The sequence below is a fragment of the Amblyomma mixtum genome, chromosome 2 (genome assembly GCF_055824585.1).
Source record: "Amblyomma mixtum isolate Tamu chromosome 2, ASM5582458v1, whole genome shotgun sequence".
Lineage (NCBI taxonomy): Eukaryota > Metazoa > Arthropoda > Arachnida > Ixodida > Ixodidae > Amblyomma > Amblyomma mixtum.
This window is the reverse complement of record NC_143013.1, coordinates 274,925,849-274,942,856: the sequence shown is the minus strand read 5'-3', so window position 1 is coordinate 274,942,856 and position 17,008 is coordinate 274,925,849. Positions and strand designations below refer to the sequence as shown.

The 17,008-nt window shown below is 47.9% G+C and overlaps 1 protein-coding gene across 1 annotated transcript; it reads right to left on the bottom strand.

Moving 5' to 3' along the window:
* Window positions 1-1,046: 1,046 nt before the first annotated feature.
* gus (splA/ryanodine receptor domain and SOCS box containing gustavus) lies at window positions 1,047-16,920 on the bottom strand. Its single transcript, XM_089574059.1, has 6 exons — window positions 16,660-16,920; window positions 12,613-12,820; window positions 10,541-10,810; window positions 9,407-9,630; window positions 7,235-7,437; window positions 1,047-4,596 (listed from the first exon to the last, which is right to left on the bottom strand). The coding sequence occupies exons 1-6, from the start codon at window positions 16,791-16,793 to the stop codon at window positions 4,457-4,459; spliced, it is 1,179 nt and encodes a 392-aa protein (XP_089430185.1). The 5' UTR covers window positions 16,794-16,920; the 3' UTR covers window positions 1,047-4,456.
* Between the last annotated feature and the right edge of the window lie 88 nt (window positions 16,921-17,008).

Below are 17,008 nucleotides of genomic sequence, written 5' to 3'. Positions count from 1 at the left end.
AAGCTGAACTCAACTAACGCTTTGACAGTGAAATTAAGCGCATGAGATCTGTCACAGTATGCGACGACAGGCCACATGATTTGACGCTGTCGCAACACTACGCATGCACCACTCACTCTAAGACCGGCAGGATCAAACTTGCCCACCTACCATTTTGCTGATTTATGAAGTTTACAGTTTAGGAGAGTGCAGAAGGCTTATTGGACAAACTTTTGCGGCGATATCTGAAAGCAGCCTGCCGCGCGAAACTGCCGCGCGAAAGAACTGCTGCAATGTTGAATCCTTCCATGAAGCATGCTTTTGAGTGAACACATTCCTGAACCAGATTAGAAAAACAAAGCAACATCCTTCCATTTGCATAGGCAACTAGACCTGCTACCAATGTGTCATACTAGTGAACACAATAATTCGAACTTGAAGAGAACTGAAAATTTCTTCAAATTATGCAAAGCTCAAGTTAAGACACGCATTCTTAATGTTCAGAGCCCCAGTGGGACCAAACCATCAGTTCTAATAAACCGGAGTTTGAATTAAGAGAGTTCAAATTAACAAGACTCAACAGAGATATGTGAGACAACTTTTTGCTGCCACTGAAAAAAGCTGGTCCATCAATGTAGATAAGGTCTGTCCTGTCAAAAGCACATAGGCACTCATAAATAAATAAATATCCAAATAACATGCCGGTGCTCATAGACAGCTCTGCAAAATTACGAGACATTCAACACCCAGTTCAAGCGTGTCACTTCCAAAGCTGAATGTACAGTCTTTGTCAAAAGTAACCAGGCTGCATGGTTTGCTTCTAGCTCGTACAGTGGAGCCCTTACACCTTCCCTGAAGCTGAAATGGTCGTTATAGGTAAGGACTGGGGGTCTTCTTACCTTCCAACACGTTTTGATCTTTAGGAGAGCCACAAGAGCTCCACTATACAAGCTAGAAGCAAACCATGCAGCCTGGTTACTTCTGACAAAGACTGTACATCCCCATGGCATTATGCATCCAGCAACTACTCCCAGTTGACTGGCTGCAAACAAAACTTCTCTGGAAACTTATCAGAATGTCAAATTGTCACTGAATTTAATTCATTACTGCACATGACATGGGGACTATAACGTCCATTAACACAGAGACAGCAATAAATATATTACAAGCCGTATGTGGCCAATGCCACACTAATACAAGAATGAGCCTATGCTTTCTGGTCACCGATGTCAGCGACACGTTTAGAGGCAAGCACCGAAACACTGAAAGCGGAAATGCCGATCACTGGAGCCTGCACAAAAATTACACAGCTGCATGCCCACTGCACAGCTTTACAAGGCCGAAAACTCACGTCTTCCAGCATCAGCTGTGACAATAAGTGTCAAGAGACAATTCTCTCGTCACCTGCAACAAGGAACAATTTTTTGGTAGATGGGCTGGCATGTGCTCAGATACTGGTGGAGAGAGGGGTAGGGTTAGGAGGAAACAGTTTTGTGTCAATAAGGGGAGGAGAATTTAGCCTAGGCCACTTCCCTGCTATGTCCCCGTCACAAGTCATTGGAAATGCATAATACTAGTTCCATCAAATTCCATGGCAATCCCTTGAACAGCTGACAGATGACCCACACCAAAAATTGTGCGTACACATTACCTGACTGCATTGCAGTATTCACTTGACCTGAAAAATTCTAAGAACTAGCTTTCCAGCCAGCAAATACTAATGTGCACAAATTATTACTTCGTCCTTCACACTGCTTCCCAAAAAAGTGGACACATTCGAAAAGCTTTCCATGAAACTCAGATGGCAATACATTGCTGAAGGGAGTGGTGGAATACAGTGCAACACACTTATTGCACCCAGCTCTGGCATGAACAGACTGTTCAGAACAGATGGTCAGAACAGAGGCGGCAAGTGGAAGAACAAAAGCAGAGGCCCGCTGCTCACAGCAGCTATACCCATTACAGCAAAAGCACACGCAAAACTCATAACTGGGTTCCCTGCTTCATTACCAGACTTCATTACCACTTCATTACTTCATTACCACTTCATTACCAGACGTGAAAATTTCGTGCGACAAGCCACGAGCAGCACAATCCGTTTTCGCACTTCGCGCCACACACACTGGAACATACCACAACAGTAGCCATCTCAAAGCTGACATCACCTGCGTGGGTCTCAAGGAAAAACCAAGAAGTATCCTGCCCAAAAGAAGATTCAGCATTGTTCGCTGCAGCCTTCTCTCTTTGCAGCAGGCTGAAGACAGTGCAGCAGCTTACGAAGCAGCCAACTCCACGCACTATTCCAGCCGAGGATGCTGCTGTCAGCTGAACGCAAATGTCCGAGCGCACCTGTCTCTATGACAGCAGTGTGATTGGCGTCTATGTACACTGAGAAACCATGGTTGAGTCCACGTCCACAATGTTCGGCATACACGGTGTCACAGACACAAAAATATCCTGCCGCTCTTGTTCCGGCTGCGGATGTTGTTGCCGCCAAAGCAGACACAATCCTCGTCGGTACAGCCTACAGCTCTATGGATGGTGTCCATCTTGGAGAGCGTGCCAGCTCAAAGTGATCCCGAAAGGAGAGCTCAAAGCGAAGCCGACGAATAGGGACGACGACGATGACAACAACACTGTGCACACAACATTGCATTGGCAGACAGTGCCATCACCAGGAGTGACTAAAGTTTGCCCACACACAAGGCAAAAGGCAGCAGTGAGCAGGCGCTGTGATTATTCTTTACTTTTTTTTTTTTTTTGCAATGTCGCACCACGCTGCACAAATGCCTCCGAGTGCCACACAGCAAGTTCCACGTGAATCACACGTTCCTCCACGGTAAAGAGGTGTGCCTGAGCTCTGCGAAGCCCCCACCTGCTGTCGCTAATTTCTTTTCATTTGGCCAATTTTATCGGAATACAGCAAGTGTGGCTTTTTTTTTTTTTCACCTAAATCACTAATACAATTTTTACTAATTACTTTGACATGCTTCATGCATATCACAGGGTGGATTCGTAACAGCCGCAATGCATAACGGAGAATATAACAAAGATCCCATCAGTTATCGTATCGATACTCGTATGTCCCAAATACTATGATCAGGGCTCACGCCACCAGCCTTGTCACTGGCTGGCATACAGTTACTCCTCACTGAGCATAACAACAAAAAGGTCAAACATCTAATCACTAAATGTTAAAGCATTGCCATTCTAAGCAACTGCAACACAATAAAGAGCAAAACACCTTCAATACTTTCACATGAAATAATAATAACCTGGCAGAGTGCCTCAACCTGCAGCAGCACTACAGTCTGAATTTAATTCCCCCCCCCCTTTTTTTTTTACTTATGAAAGTGGTTTTCAACAGTGATTCGCATGATGCATTTCGCAGGTTGTGGTATTTAGCCTACCCACCTATACGTCAAGCAAGAGATTGAACGTGCAACAAGAAACTGAACAGCATTAAGCAGCAAAAAGAAAAAAAAAAAGCAATCAAATATACTTTACTGTCAAAAATCTGGCCGTCGTGGCATCACAGCCTATTGCCGAAGTGAAACGGAAATGTGTTAAGAACACAATAAATAAATAATGGTTTGCATAAATATATACTTAATTATGTACACTTAAAAACCTCGAGAAAGATACCGCGCACACCATGCCTGACTCTATGCAAGAGCCGCTAGCTTTAAATTGGGTGCGCTCACTGGCCTGACTTAATATCATATTTACATGATTCCGAGCACTGCTTCCTAGTAAACAGTGGAATGGGAAAGCAAAGAGGAAAGAGTACCGAGAAACCTGAAAGATGCCAGCTTGTCAATGGCAGGCAGAAAGCAGATCGAAACGTATGTCCGTAAGATGGGCACATCTTTTTGATCGAATCCAATTCACCACAGCTCAGCTCTCGTGCACTGATGAGCACTGACCCCAAAGCTTTCTTCGAAAGTCTTGGCATTTCCTGAATGGATAACTACCCTTTAACCCACAAAAGTTGCAGCAAGGTTAAATGTACTCGTACTAAGATTTGTTTCTTCAATAGCAAATGCCGGTTTTAGAAGAATGATGACAAGCTTGAAGGCATGCAAGAACAGCACTGCAGATTATCAATAGCTTCAATAAAGATTCCTACCGTTTAAAAGAATCAATCCATTCAACTTAGCAGACTAAATTCCATTAAGACCTACAAGGCTAAGAGCCTCACACAGTACGAATTGCACAGTTCCTGTCTCAGAACAACTACAAACAACAAAGCAAGGACTGAATTGTGCGTAGCACTTCCGCATGTAGGGGAAAGAAAAAACAGAAAAGAAAGAAATCCCTGCCTTAAATCAGTATAAACACGGCACGAATCCACCCTGCGCTTTGCTCATGAGGAAGTGGACTCCTGGGGCAGTCTCGCGACGTGAGACAGGTGTGAGGCTTGGGCTCGGCAGTTGGTGGCCTCTAATCGGCCCGTGCGGCGAAGGGCTGGTGGTCATTAACTGGTCCGGTCCTGATACAGCAGGTATGCCTTGAGAGCCGTCGGGAGGTTCAGTTCATGCACCCGTGATAAACGAGCCTTTCCAACACGCTGCCGAATCACTCGCCGGCAGATGTCCTTCAGGGGGAGTGGTTCCGCTGCAAGAGCATCATCACCGGCTGGTTAGAGTACAACAACAAAGGCTTCCAGTAACTTAATTACCATTACAGGTGTGCGGTACTTATGAATTTCTTTAACTCACCACTTAACCCAATTCCCTGATATCAAAAACTATGTTTATGTTTCCCTTAGCCTTCACTCTGTTGATTGAAAAGACCAGCAATGAGTTTTGCGTATTACATACATATAAGCAAACGAGCACCACTCACTGCTCAAGTAACGTTTAAGCTCCCTACTGACCAACTATATCTTCCACGTGTAATGTACAATGGCCATACCCATCTATATTTTAAATATCATCAGCTTGTGTTTGTTCATAATCCACGCTGCTCCCTTTCTTTCAGCTGATGATGTCATTAGTCATTAAACTTACAAACGAGAAACATACATTTCCAATCACCACCAGCGGTCCTCCTGTCACAGTAGTCATATTCTATCGCCTTCCGTATTATTTCAATGGCATCCCTGTTGACTCGGATTACAAAACAGCCCAGGATTTACACTTGCTGACAACTGCGGCATTGCAGCCAAGGCTGAAGGACCACAGTGTAAGTGTTACCCTGGCAAGTCCTGAAGATAATGAGGACAAGGCCAAGATATTTGCACAAGAAATTCTACCCCTCTGACATGCTCAACAAATGAACGACATCATGGGCTGCCCTCGTAATTACAGCATTATGCAGCTGGAGAGAAAGTACCAGTGTGTCAGTTACCGAAGACAAAAGTGTTTCTGCTTCAGCTGTCAGTCGCCAGACGAAAGAAAAAGAGAGAGCACGCTCATTTACAGGCCGTACTACTTGGTCTTGGCTTCAGTGCCCCAGAATGTTGTCCCCAAGTATAGTATTTCAGTGAGAATGTAGGCAAACACTGCTACAACAAATGCCACTACAATGAAACTGATACTAAAACAAAGCGCTTCTGATATTCCGTCAGCAAAACAAGGTACAGTCGAGCCCACTTACAATGGCCACAGTTATAAAGAACACTCGCTTATTACGAACAAGGGTGGAGCTACCGTCAAAATATGTATAAGGGCTATGGAACTACGTCTCAGGTAAAACAAACATCCGTGGCAGCACCCCTCGGATATAACGAACTAGGAGGCGCCGTTAACTCATCCCCGCTCAAAAAAAAAAAAAAACGTCTGTTTCCCGTCAGCACAGAGACTGAAGAGCGTCTCCCAGCTCCTATGACCCCCCCCCTAATAAATTGCTGATCCCCAAAAAACAACAAAAAAGGCGGCATTGAAACTGCAGTTAACCATCAGGCAAGCGCGGCCCAACAGGCTAAAAGGTCAACTGGCGTGTGCACGCCAAATTGGTGCGGACTGCCAACGCATGCAGGCAGCACACAGGCGGCAGATGAACATGCGTAATAGCAGGTTCGTCTCCGCACACTTACAACTGTCTAGAGAAAAGAAGATGACGATGCCAACCTAGTGTAATCAGCTGCCATAAATGTTTCAATCATTCTCATACGCAGCAAAGGTCTCAGCCAGCAGCCCATGACCACGGTTGAGAGCTTATAGAAAGCGGCTTGACAGAGTCTGTCTTGAAGCATTTTCGTCCGCAAGTGCTTTCTGGCTGTACTAGGGCAAGTCCTCTTACTACAAACTTTGGACACAACGAACGCAAATCGTGCGATTGTCGGGTTCATTATAAATGGGCCCGACTGTAATGCAATTTATTTCCCCCACAGAGTAACTTTTTTTTTTTTTTTTGAAGCTGGATTCCACACTTCAACAAAATTAATTTTTACGCAGTAAAAGAAATCTTGCAATTTGTTTTGCAATGAGGAAACATATGGCTGCAAATTTGTTAATTTTAACCCATTCAAAGATGCCTATAGAGTTCAATAGCCCGTTAGGAGTTGCCAAGAACCTGACTTCAGCGACCTTCAAATACACTACTGACATTCCTCGCAAGTAACTGAGTGGCTTTAATCATTGCGGCGCATCCTGTGCAGCGCGAACACTAGACACCAAAGTTCAAGAAAATGATAAAAATCGCAAAGATCTTCCAAGAGCAGACTGCAAGCATGAAACAAAATCAATCAAGGCTCTGACATTGAAATCACCGATGTTAACTAGTGTTTGGCTACCTCTGAAATGGCACCAGGAACTATGAGTATGCCACTTACTCATTATCTTGTATGAAACAAAAGATAAGATTTAATTGAGGGCTTCAGGCTATTAAATTGCATTTCAGGCAGATTTTGAATTTCTCATCATTGAAGCCGTAAAGCAACAATGAAAATGGAATGCAATATCAAGTTCTAAAATGTGCACACCTCAGTAACTTTCAAGGTTCAACTCAAAATGAATGCTAGCACGCCTGAGCAATTTGATATCACAGACAATTACGACTACGTGGGTTACCATAGCTACCATGCTAATCAATCATGTTATTACCACACATGCCAAGCCTGCACACCCCATGTGTTTCTGCACAAAGCACATCAGGGTGCTTTAAACCTGACACTTATTATGGCACGTTTTGCTACAGCCCATAAAGAACAACAAGGAAGACAATGTGGCACGACTTGAAACGAGCCCAGAAAGCAAGCTTTCTGAAACCAATCTCTGGAGGAAGGCTGTTCATAAAAAGGAGCACTCACGATCAAGTCCGCCAATGTATTTCATGGTGATCTCGCAGTGCCCCCATACGGCGCTGACTACAGGGTAGAGCTTCTTGCCACGCAGGCCTCGAAATGCCACGCCGAGGTACCGGCCTTCAACCACAAAGGCCAGCGTGCCTTCGTCCATGTCCAGGACCACCAGGAACGCGTCCGGCACCAAGAAGAGCTCGTCGGCCGGGCGGCTGCGTTTGTAGGACAGACAAACAGAAGCTTACATTTAGACTGACACGATTTGTACAACCAACAAGCCAGGCATGCCTACATGGGAAAGACTGGTTTATCGGATTTACCACCCCGAAGCTACAGTGGCAAGGCAGTGGAGAGCTCCAGATTAATTTCGACAACACGGGTGATTTTACGCTTCACTTCCACTGAAATGTGGACGCTGGGATTTGGTTCCATGACCCTGGCCTCAGCACACAAATAACAAAGCCAATGAGTCCCTGTAGCAATAACTTCAAAAGTCAAGTTTGTGCCCTTGCTTTGAACGTGCTATTGTAACACTTCTTAATATGTGTCGAAAGAGCAGTTACAGATCAAAGCATTTTCAGAGAGACAAAACAATAAAAGCATTTGTTTAAAAAATGGTGGGCATTTGAATACTTCAAAATGGTTTTCTGTTAGGCTACCCTGCTTTTTTCATGCTGCATGCTCAGGATATAGATGATGAAAAAATAAATAAATAAATAAAAAATTGTATCTCAGAAAGGATGTTGCAGCCTGTGCTTGACACTGCAGAGAAAGTCTCCATGAAAATATGGACCACACAAAGGGCATCAAATTCACAATACCATGTTCAGCAGCAGATTGTTACAGCCACTGAGCCGGTATGATGGGCAGCCATGCATCATAATGGCATTCATGGCAAGTGCACCTGTCCAAAAATTTCTTTTGCCATGCCCAGTTCCATAGCTCAAGATGCACACACAGGAGTTGCCATCAGAAAATATGGCTAGACTTTCAATTTTGCGGAACCTTTTCAATGTTAAAAAGATGCTACTTAGACTTACCCACGATGACCAAATTTACTCTGTGAGATGTGCTGTTTACAACTAGCACTCATGGATTCCTATACCATGCCGCGTTCTTATGAATTTCATGAGCTTATTCATGCTGAGCCATTCATCGACATGCCTACATGACCTTCCATTGCTCTGCTATATTTTATGCAATGATTTTGTAAAAGCTAGAGTAATGCAAGTATTGAAATTTTTGAAGCTGAATTGAATATGAATATCAGCTCAGTATAAAAAAAAGTATTTCAAGAAAAGATGAACAGGCAAATGCTATCGTCCTTATATTTTTTTTTAAATAATGCATGGTGTCAAAAAGCAAAAAGACGTCATGCAAATGAGCACGAACTGCATGCTGAAAACTTGCTGTACTGTCGCAAATCACTACAGAGCATCATTTCAATTTATCCTTCTCACCGACTTCTCCAGGTGCACAAAATTTCCCTGATAATTCTAGGTTTTCCAAGTCACTACACTCCGTTCCATACATAGCAGGCAACGCTGCAGAGGTTCCTGAAGTAGTGTGTCCGCGAAACTATATTACTCCGCCACGTATCATTCGTTCTTCTCGAAACTCCAGTCACTGCTTGGACGAATACAAAAAGCGGTATAAAACGATGTAGTAGCATTGAAAATCACAGTCAAAGCTGTGAGGCACTCAGTGTTCAGGCTCACTGGACCTAATTTTCACGGAGTGTGAACTAGTTTTGGGGCGCGGATTTAGTAGAAGCCCTACCAACCACGTATCATACCGCCAAGTGTACTTTTTGCTTCTCGAAATCTCGACGAGTCGCAGGACAAAAATGTGGCAAGAGGCAAAACGATTTCCAGGAGGTGCCAGTCACGGCACTTTAAGATTTGTCGCAACGATATATGCTTGTGTTCGCTTTGGTTGTATGGCGAACTACTTTTTGCGTGTGGACTTAGCCTGCGTGAACGGGTGCGCTAGCTTTGGCAGCGTTGCCTGCTATGTATGAAACGGAGTATAGACACCCTGGATAACGTGACAACTTTTCATCAAACAACCCTTCCCAACTTTTTATGCCCCACTTCCTTTTCAAGATGGAACCCGAACTCTTCCGCAGCAACAGCGCACCGGCTGCAGCAGCTAAAAAGGGAAGAAGGGTGCACCACTCACCAGTCACCGGGGTAGGTGACGGCGGGGTTGTTCTTGACGTCGTGGTAGAGCTTGTTGCGGCCCAGGTCCCACCCCCAGGACTCACGGTTGCTGCCCACCAGGGACTGGTAGCCGACCGAGTGCAGGGGGGCATCGCGGGTGGCCACACCCACCACCGCATGCGTGCCCCGCTGCCGGGTGCTCCAGCGGACTTCCCACACGTGCAGCCCTCGGGTGTAGCCCACCTGGGAAGATATACATATTTGAAACGCAGCCGGTGAACGATCAGCCAAGCCAAAAAGCCTGCTGAAGTGATGCTGAGAACAAACACGTATAATTAGTGAAAGCTGACTGTCTGGCTAGGTTTCAATCATTTGGCTATACTTGGCTATGACTGTTAGGGCATTTTTGGCTACAGTGATGTCTGCTTGGCCACAGAAGACATTTAATACTGAAAAAAAATGGATTTAAAAATGCCACTCAATTCAAACTAGTGATGTCTATAACAGAAAGGACCCCATGACGACTGTTTGGAAGTGAACGGCAATGTGGCCTATTTTCCGAGATCCGCTTTAAAAAAAAAAAAAAACTACTAACATCATGGTAGTTTACTTGAAGGTATTACTTGAAATAATGGCCAGTGCATAAAAACCTGCATTTTATCTTTTTGGCCTTTTTTTGTGTATAGTGGGTTCATTTTCAGCGAAAGTAGCTTTTGCCGTTATAATGTGGACTTTGAGAAATGCGACAGTGGCGTGTGACTTAAAATTATGCTCGATGCTAGGCTCACTCTGCCCCATAACACTGTCATGCCCTGATCAAGCTCTGCCTATCATTCAAAATTAGCACAGTAACCAGTTCATATAGCGATACTTCCGTTTTTGAACCTAGTTCAAACAGAACACCTCCTGCAATGCTACAACTATGGATGCGAAGGAATTCAAGCCAACCACTACTTTTGATAGCCTGCAGCTTTGTTGCATTGTAATTGTTCTAGAGCCTTTACCCAATTCCTCTTTGTAATGCTTTGGCCTCAAATGGACACAAAACAGAATAAATGAACATCAGCGGTTACACAGCCACCTCCCTGCATGCTACCTGTTCCCCAATGAATGCAATGTCCAAGCATGCTCCCTGCCAGAGAGCACTGCCCACCTTGCCACGGATGCAGTCCGTGCTCTGGGCCACAGGGTGCCGGTGGAAGGTGAGCCGGTCATCCTCCTTGACAAAAATGTTGAGCGACCGGTCTTCGGGGTTCCAGGCATGCCGGCACTGTAGCTCCGCTCCAGCCGGCGGCATATCTAGAAGCAGCTCAAGACGCAGCGGCCGCTGGGGCTCCCGCACTTCGTGGATCCAGCCAGGACGATTTGGGTGGGGAACTGATGGGGCACCCACCACGCTCTCTTCCTCCATTGGCTGAACCACCTGTGCAACAAAGAACTCAATGAAGAGAGAAGCTCACCACACACACAAGCAAACACCCTCTGTGAAAACACTTTCGACGTTCTCGCATAAGCAGGTAAATCATCTTCTGTGCCAAGGCAGAAGCTGGGTAAAGTTGGCACGACATTCTAAAGAAAGGTAAAGCGCGTTGTGTGTCATTTTCTTCGTTTGTTTTGTGTTTAGCACTGGTTTACCTTTCTTTAGAATCATATTCTCTGCTCAGTTAGCAAGCAGCACCACACTAACAAGCATGCTGCTATGACCAGAAAGCGCTAGCAGGCACACACCAGCACCCCTGCCAATGAGCACAAAGAGTGAGCACAAGCGATATAATGTGATATATTTTATTAAGAAGAAGCCACAAAGAGTGCAGAAGGCATAGAAGTACTACATGTGACTATTTTTCTAGGTTGCAGCTTAGCGCTAGAAAATTCAGGGTGCCGCCATAAAGCTACACAAAGTAAACATGTACTTCAAGCCTCAGGGTGTTCAAAATATCGTATTTTTTTATCATAGTGTGCAAAAGGACCTGGTGATTCGTTCCAAAGTACTAGACACCTGCAACATTTTCTCCCTGAAGAAGTCTTTTCTGGATCCTGCGGCTTTCTTATCCTGTACTCTAGTCAGATACAAATCAAGAACAAAGTGGCAAATGAGTAATTTCAACATATTTCAGCACATGAGGAAACTTAGCGCAACCTTAACTAGAACTGGTCACTATGCTTCAGGCCAGATGGAGCAAGTTCAATTTTGCACTTACAGATGCAAGGTTTCACCCCCTTCACACATGGCAATCATGTGATGAAAAATCATTGAACAATCATGCACAACATGGCCGGAGAAAAAAAAGCCACCCGCCGCGGTGCCTCAGTGGTTAAGTGAGCCAGAGTTCCCGGGTTCAAACCTGGCCGCAGCGGCTGTGTTTCGATGGAGGCGAAACACATAGGCACCCCTGTGCTGTGCGATGTCAGTACACGTTAATGATCCCCAGGTGGCCGAAATTACTCCTGAGTACGGCACCTCTTTCTTCCTTTCTTCTTTCACTCCCTCTAGTATCCATCCCTTTATGGCACGGTTAAGGTGTCCACCGAGATGTGAGACAGTTACTGCGCCATTTCCTATATCACCAGCTAGTCAACGAAAAAGTGCGTTTCAACGCCATCTGCAGGCGCCATCTCGGACCCAGACAGCCAATCTGTGACCGTTATTATCAGCAGGCATGTCGCTTGACTTGTTTCAATGTTTCATTCTTTTGCTCGCCAAAATTCCAAGCGGCACCGCAGCAGTAGCAATCTGGTGGCCCTCTTTCCATTTTGCGTCTTCTTTTTTTCAACGTGCGTTCGAGATATGGCTTGAGAGCCGGCGCGCGCACCATCATGATGCAATCAAATGCCCGCGCGCATGGCTAACTTGTCGTGGAAGCAGTGCATTTTTGAAACATTGAAACGAGCCAAGTGACATGCCTGCTGATAATGAAGGTCACAGATTTGCTATCTGGGTCTGAGATGCCGCCTGTAGACGGCGTTGCAACGCAGTTTTCCGTTCCTCCGGCTCCCACCGCATGGAGTATACCACTTTTGTCCCCGATAGTACATGTGCTAACAAGAGCTATGTGCAAGTATATGTGCTGTCTTTGTTTGTCATCTACATTTGTTTGCATTTGTTTGTTTGTCAAGTACAAGCTCCACAATAGTTGACAAGCGAAGGGAACATGGGGTCGAAAAACACCTTGCCAAACTGCCTCTGACGCATCCTGGTGGAGCAGCACCAGAAGGGGTTCTCACCTTGAGGCCGGTGGTGACCTTCTGCCCCATGGCGGCGCCCCTGTGGTGGTGTCGGTGCCTGCGCTGCTGTCTCCTCCAGAGCGCACTGGGGCCGAGCCTTAGCGCCTTGGCTGGGCAGGCAGGGCCATGCTGCGGCTGCAGCCACGGCACCACTCGGCCCTCGCAGCACAGAAGCAGGCGCGGGGGGGGCACTGCCGCAGCCAAGCACCTGAAACGTGAAAGAGGGCAAATGACTATCAACTGCTGCTCTATTTCTGCCGCCTTTTAATGTGTTTAGCACCTATATACACTACACCTCTTTGTTTAGTGATAGCACAGCGAGCCTCAACACCTGCCTCTATTGTGTTCTTTCTGTCCTTCGAGCACTTCAAGTGGCCCATGGATCACCAACTAGCCACATCATTCACAATGCTATCTTCCACAGTAGAGATCTAACAGTGTACTACAGCAGCCATAACAGGCCCTGCATTTGTTAAAAAAAATATCGGTGGCACACGGGCTGAATTCTCTGCTTTTCATTGAAGAGTATCTCTCTCTCTCTCTCTCTGTCTACACTCACAGAGCACAAATGACTTTTAGAGAAAGCTGTCCCAAAAATTGCATAGTTTTAGATGCAGATCACCTGAACCTAATTACCTCTTTAACCTAATATCTGAACTCATAAACCTCATGTTCATTTTCACAGAACGACTGCCATACATCCGAAACAAAGCTGACGAAAGGCCCTCATTTTGAGCAGTTCAGCAGTACTTATAGCACAACTGGGCCGATGCAGGCACCTGGAGCATGTAAACGTAAACAGATAAATTTTGAGAAACATAGCTGTTGCTGCAGCTGAGCAAAGTATAGACGGTGGAGTAGATTTGTAATCAGGGAGTAATTACTCATCGACATCCACCCGAACGCAGCCATACGGCTACAAAGGAAAGCTAAACAGCTTTCTCGGAAACTTCGTAGATAAAGAAAAATTCGTCCTGGTCTGGGGTTTGAACCCGGGACCACCGCTTCAATGGAGCAGTCGCTCTAGCAACTGAGCGAACCGGGACGTCATGCTTATGGTAGGGCAAGAGCGAATTGATCAGTAACCTTCCTTTGTAGCCGTAAGGCTGCGCTCGGGTGGATGTCAATGAGTAATTACTCCCTGATTATAGACATAGATGTGCACAGGTCTTTCCATGAGGGGTTAAAGTTCACGGCAGTGCTTGTTCACTTCTTCTGGATAGCAGGGAACAATATGGGACAAAATTTGCACACCTCCTTCCCCATGTCTATTAGAGGGGACACTACTCTGCTTTCCCCTACTCTGCGCACTCCTATTCACATTGAATGGAAGCTGCATCTTTGCTTAACCTATCCGAGGTCTATTTTAAATGAGGTACTATCTGCCCAGAATAGTGCAAGACAAAATAATATCAGGGCAGCACACAATGCAATCTGCGGTAACATACAGGACGGTGAATTAGGCACGACGATCTGAATACCCAAACGCAGAAAAAGGCAGTGAAAGAGCAGGGGCCCACACTCAAGAAGCCCCGAAGCTCAGCAGCAATACCTTGGACCTGCCACTTGAACAGACAACCAAACAATGGCGTCAGCAGCACATAAGTAGTGAGTTGCTTCAGTGCATTCCAAAGGACTTACAGTGGCAACGTCATCTCTGCGGCCTCCACAAAAACACTATAGATTCGGGGCACACAATCTTGGATGCGACGCGTACGACCACAGACTACGCTGACCGACGCGGGCCGCAATCTCCCGAAGGTGAACGCTCCCGCGAGAGGCCGCAATATGTCCCAGCACTACAGGAGGCACTGCCACACTCCGGAACGGCGCAGTCGCAGGATGCAGAGATGAACGACGCGCAACTCTGGCAACGAGTCCCGGAGCATCACACCAAGGAGAAGCACGTCGTCCCCAACACCGGCCGCACTCGCGAGCACTCCTGCGCGCGCTTGCGCGAGACCTTTTGTGGCGCGAGGCCGGTACACCCGAGGCGGGCAAAGCCGGGAGGCACAGTAGCAGGCAGGCAGCTCGCGCACTCTTCCGGTCGGCCGAGCGACCAGCTGTCGGCGGCGCGGAAACAGCTGCTGTCCGTCCCGGTGCGCGGATCGTGAAACACCTCCCCCTCCCTCTTTCCCATCGTTTCTCTTCTTTCTTTTCTTCCGTCTCGAAATCGAGGCGCGGCTACGACAGCACGTTACGCGAAACCTCGGAACAGCATGAGCGCGGCTTCCCTCGACCCCACCACCACTCGCCCGCCCTCCCTGGGGGCCTGCCTGCCCAAACTCGGCAAGCTTTCTGAGAGTGCCATTGACCTCCTTCGCGAGGGCCCCCCCACTTCTCTGGGGGTGGGTTCCCACAGGCAGTCGCGCAGACCTGTGCGGCTTCGCTCGCTAGAAGGGAGACGCCTACTCGCGACGACAGTGTGACATTAGGCAACAAAAAAAAGTAACGAATGAACGGAGCTACGCTGCCGCTGACCACAATCTTCTTTTTCTTCATTTCGTTAGCGGACATTTTTTTGTTGCGCAGAGGACGAAGAACCTAGGGGTCTTTTTTTTCTTTAAAATTTTTATCACTGATTTCCACTGGTGCGTGAATACGAAGCTACACGACGGTTTGGACACTTAGCCAAAACGAGAACCTAAAACAAGCCTGTCGTAGACGGCGACAGATGAGAAACCGATCAACGTGACCAGTCGAGCGCCGGTCGAGCTCCTCTTTCAATCAGCACCCTGCGCGCGGCCGGCCAGTCATTAATGAGGCGGAACATGCAGGCAGCAGCCTGGAACTTTTGGACACACAATTGGAACCCGATTGGTTCGAAATGCGGTTAATTTCTTTGTTTTCGACTGCTCCATAAAAGGTTGCCACCGCCTGTGACTGAACAGCTGATAGTAATCACGCAATGCCTATACCCCGGCGTGGTATTAGCGGTGCTGTTCACCGTCAACTACAAAATGAAAGCCATGGAACGAACAACCTAAAATGGTCGTTACAAAGCACGGCTGCAAAACGCCAGCGGCGAATGAATGGCGGGTCAATTCTTGGCGGCACCCCGCTACCTCACAAATAGACAACCTGCAGTCTCGAGCTTGCAGTTATCGGCTGTTCGCCCGCTTCACTCATTACATATTCCCGGTCTCGCTGCGTTTTCCGCGTCCTAAACACGCGACAGCGCTTTCAGCCTCAACCTTTCCATCGGACGAAGATTATGCGCTTTCACGGAGCGCGCTTCGGCTGTCCGTACGCGCTGTGATCGCGAACCGGCAAAACACCCGCCGCTGCAGCTGTCACGGCATCGATTGCTGTCCGGCCCGGCGCTGCGATACGCGAGAGCGAATGGCAGCAAGGGCATAACCGGAACACGCGCGCTAGCGGAACCGGACGGGGAGTAGCGGAGGGAAGGGGGGGGGGGGTCAAAAAGGCAACGGCTGCACACTCGACCCCGCTCCTCCGCGTCACTATATTTACGGTAACGGCGACCGCGTGGAGCGAAACCGGACACTTGAACGCACGTCGCCGGCAAAGGGGTGAGAAGCGAGCCAAAAAAAAATAAAAAACGCCCATATCGACCGCTTTTTCACATCGGGGCACAACTCGCGCATTGACTGCGCGCCTCACAGAGATCCCAGAAACAACGCTTTTTTTTTTCGCGCGTACTTTGCAAAACAAGGCGGAGCAGCTTGCGCTTGGAGCGCGCAACTCTCGCTCGCGCTATGTACTGACGCGAATACCGGTTAACGCGGAAGTTTCGATTTCTTTCGGGACCTCGCAAGCTTTCGCCGTCGATAGGCGAGTATACGTACAACGCGCGAAGTCGGACACGCGCTTATCGACGACCCGCGCTCCAATCAAGGCGGCACAAACCAGGACCACTCGGGAAGTCCGCGCACACGGATTGACCGCTACACAGCGAACAGACCAGGTGTGCGGGGCGCGCCAGACTTCTAATCGGCCGGCCGCTTATCGGTGGATGGCAGATAAAGCTGCTTCGATCGACCGAGTGCTACACAACACGGCGCTGGCAGGGGGGCCGAGTCTCACCGGAAGTGCTGCGGCTCCCGCCTGAAGTGCGGTAGCGGCGGCACGTATCCCAGGCCGGCCTGCAGCAGCCACGGCCCGAGCGGCGAGACCAGGGCCAGGGGCGGCGGCGGCCTCCCGACACACGGCGGCATCATCGCGCGCACGACAACAACGCGCCGTATCGCTAGCTGCTGCTGCTGCTGCCGCCGGTGCGGCGCCGACCACGACTCTGGCTCCACGACGAGCGGCGCTCCTCGGCGAGCATGGGGCTCTCCCACACTCTTCCCCGGGCGGCAGAGGGGCCTAGCAGGACGACGACGACGGCACACGCCACGGCGGCGGCAGCTGCTGCTCACGGGGCGCGAGCAGC

Coding starts and splice junctions, on each gene's coding strand:
- gus (XM_089574059.1), bottom strand. CDS start 16,793: ATGATGCCGCCGTGTGTCGGGAGGCCGCCGCCGCCCCTGGCCCTGGTC. Junction 7,438..9,406: donor GTCACCTACCCCGGTGACTG/GTGAGTGGTGCA, acceptor CTACAAACGCAG/CCGCCCGGCCGACGAGCTCT. Junction 4,597..7,234: donor ATACATTGGCGGACTTGATC/GTGAGTGCTCCT, acceptor ATGCTCTTGCAG/CGGAACCACTCCCCCTGAAG.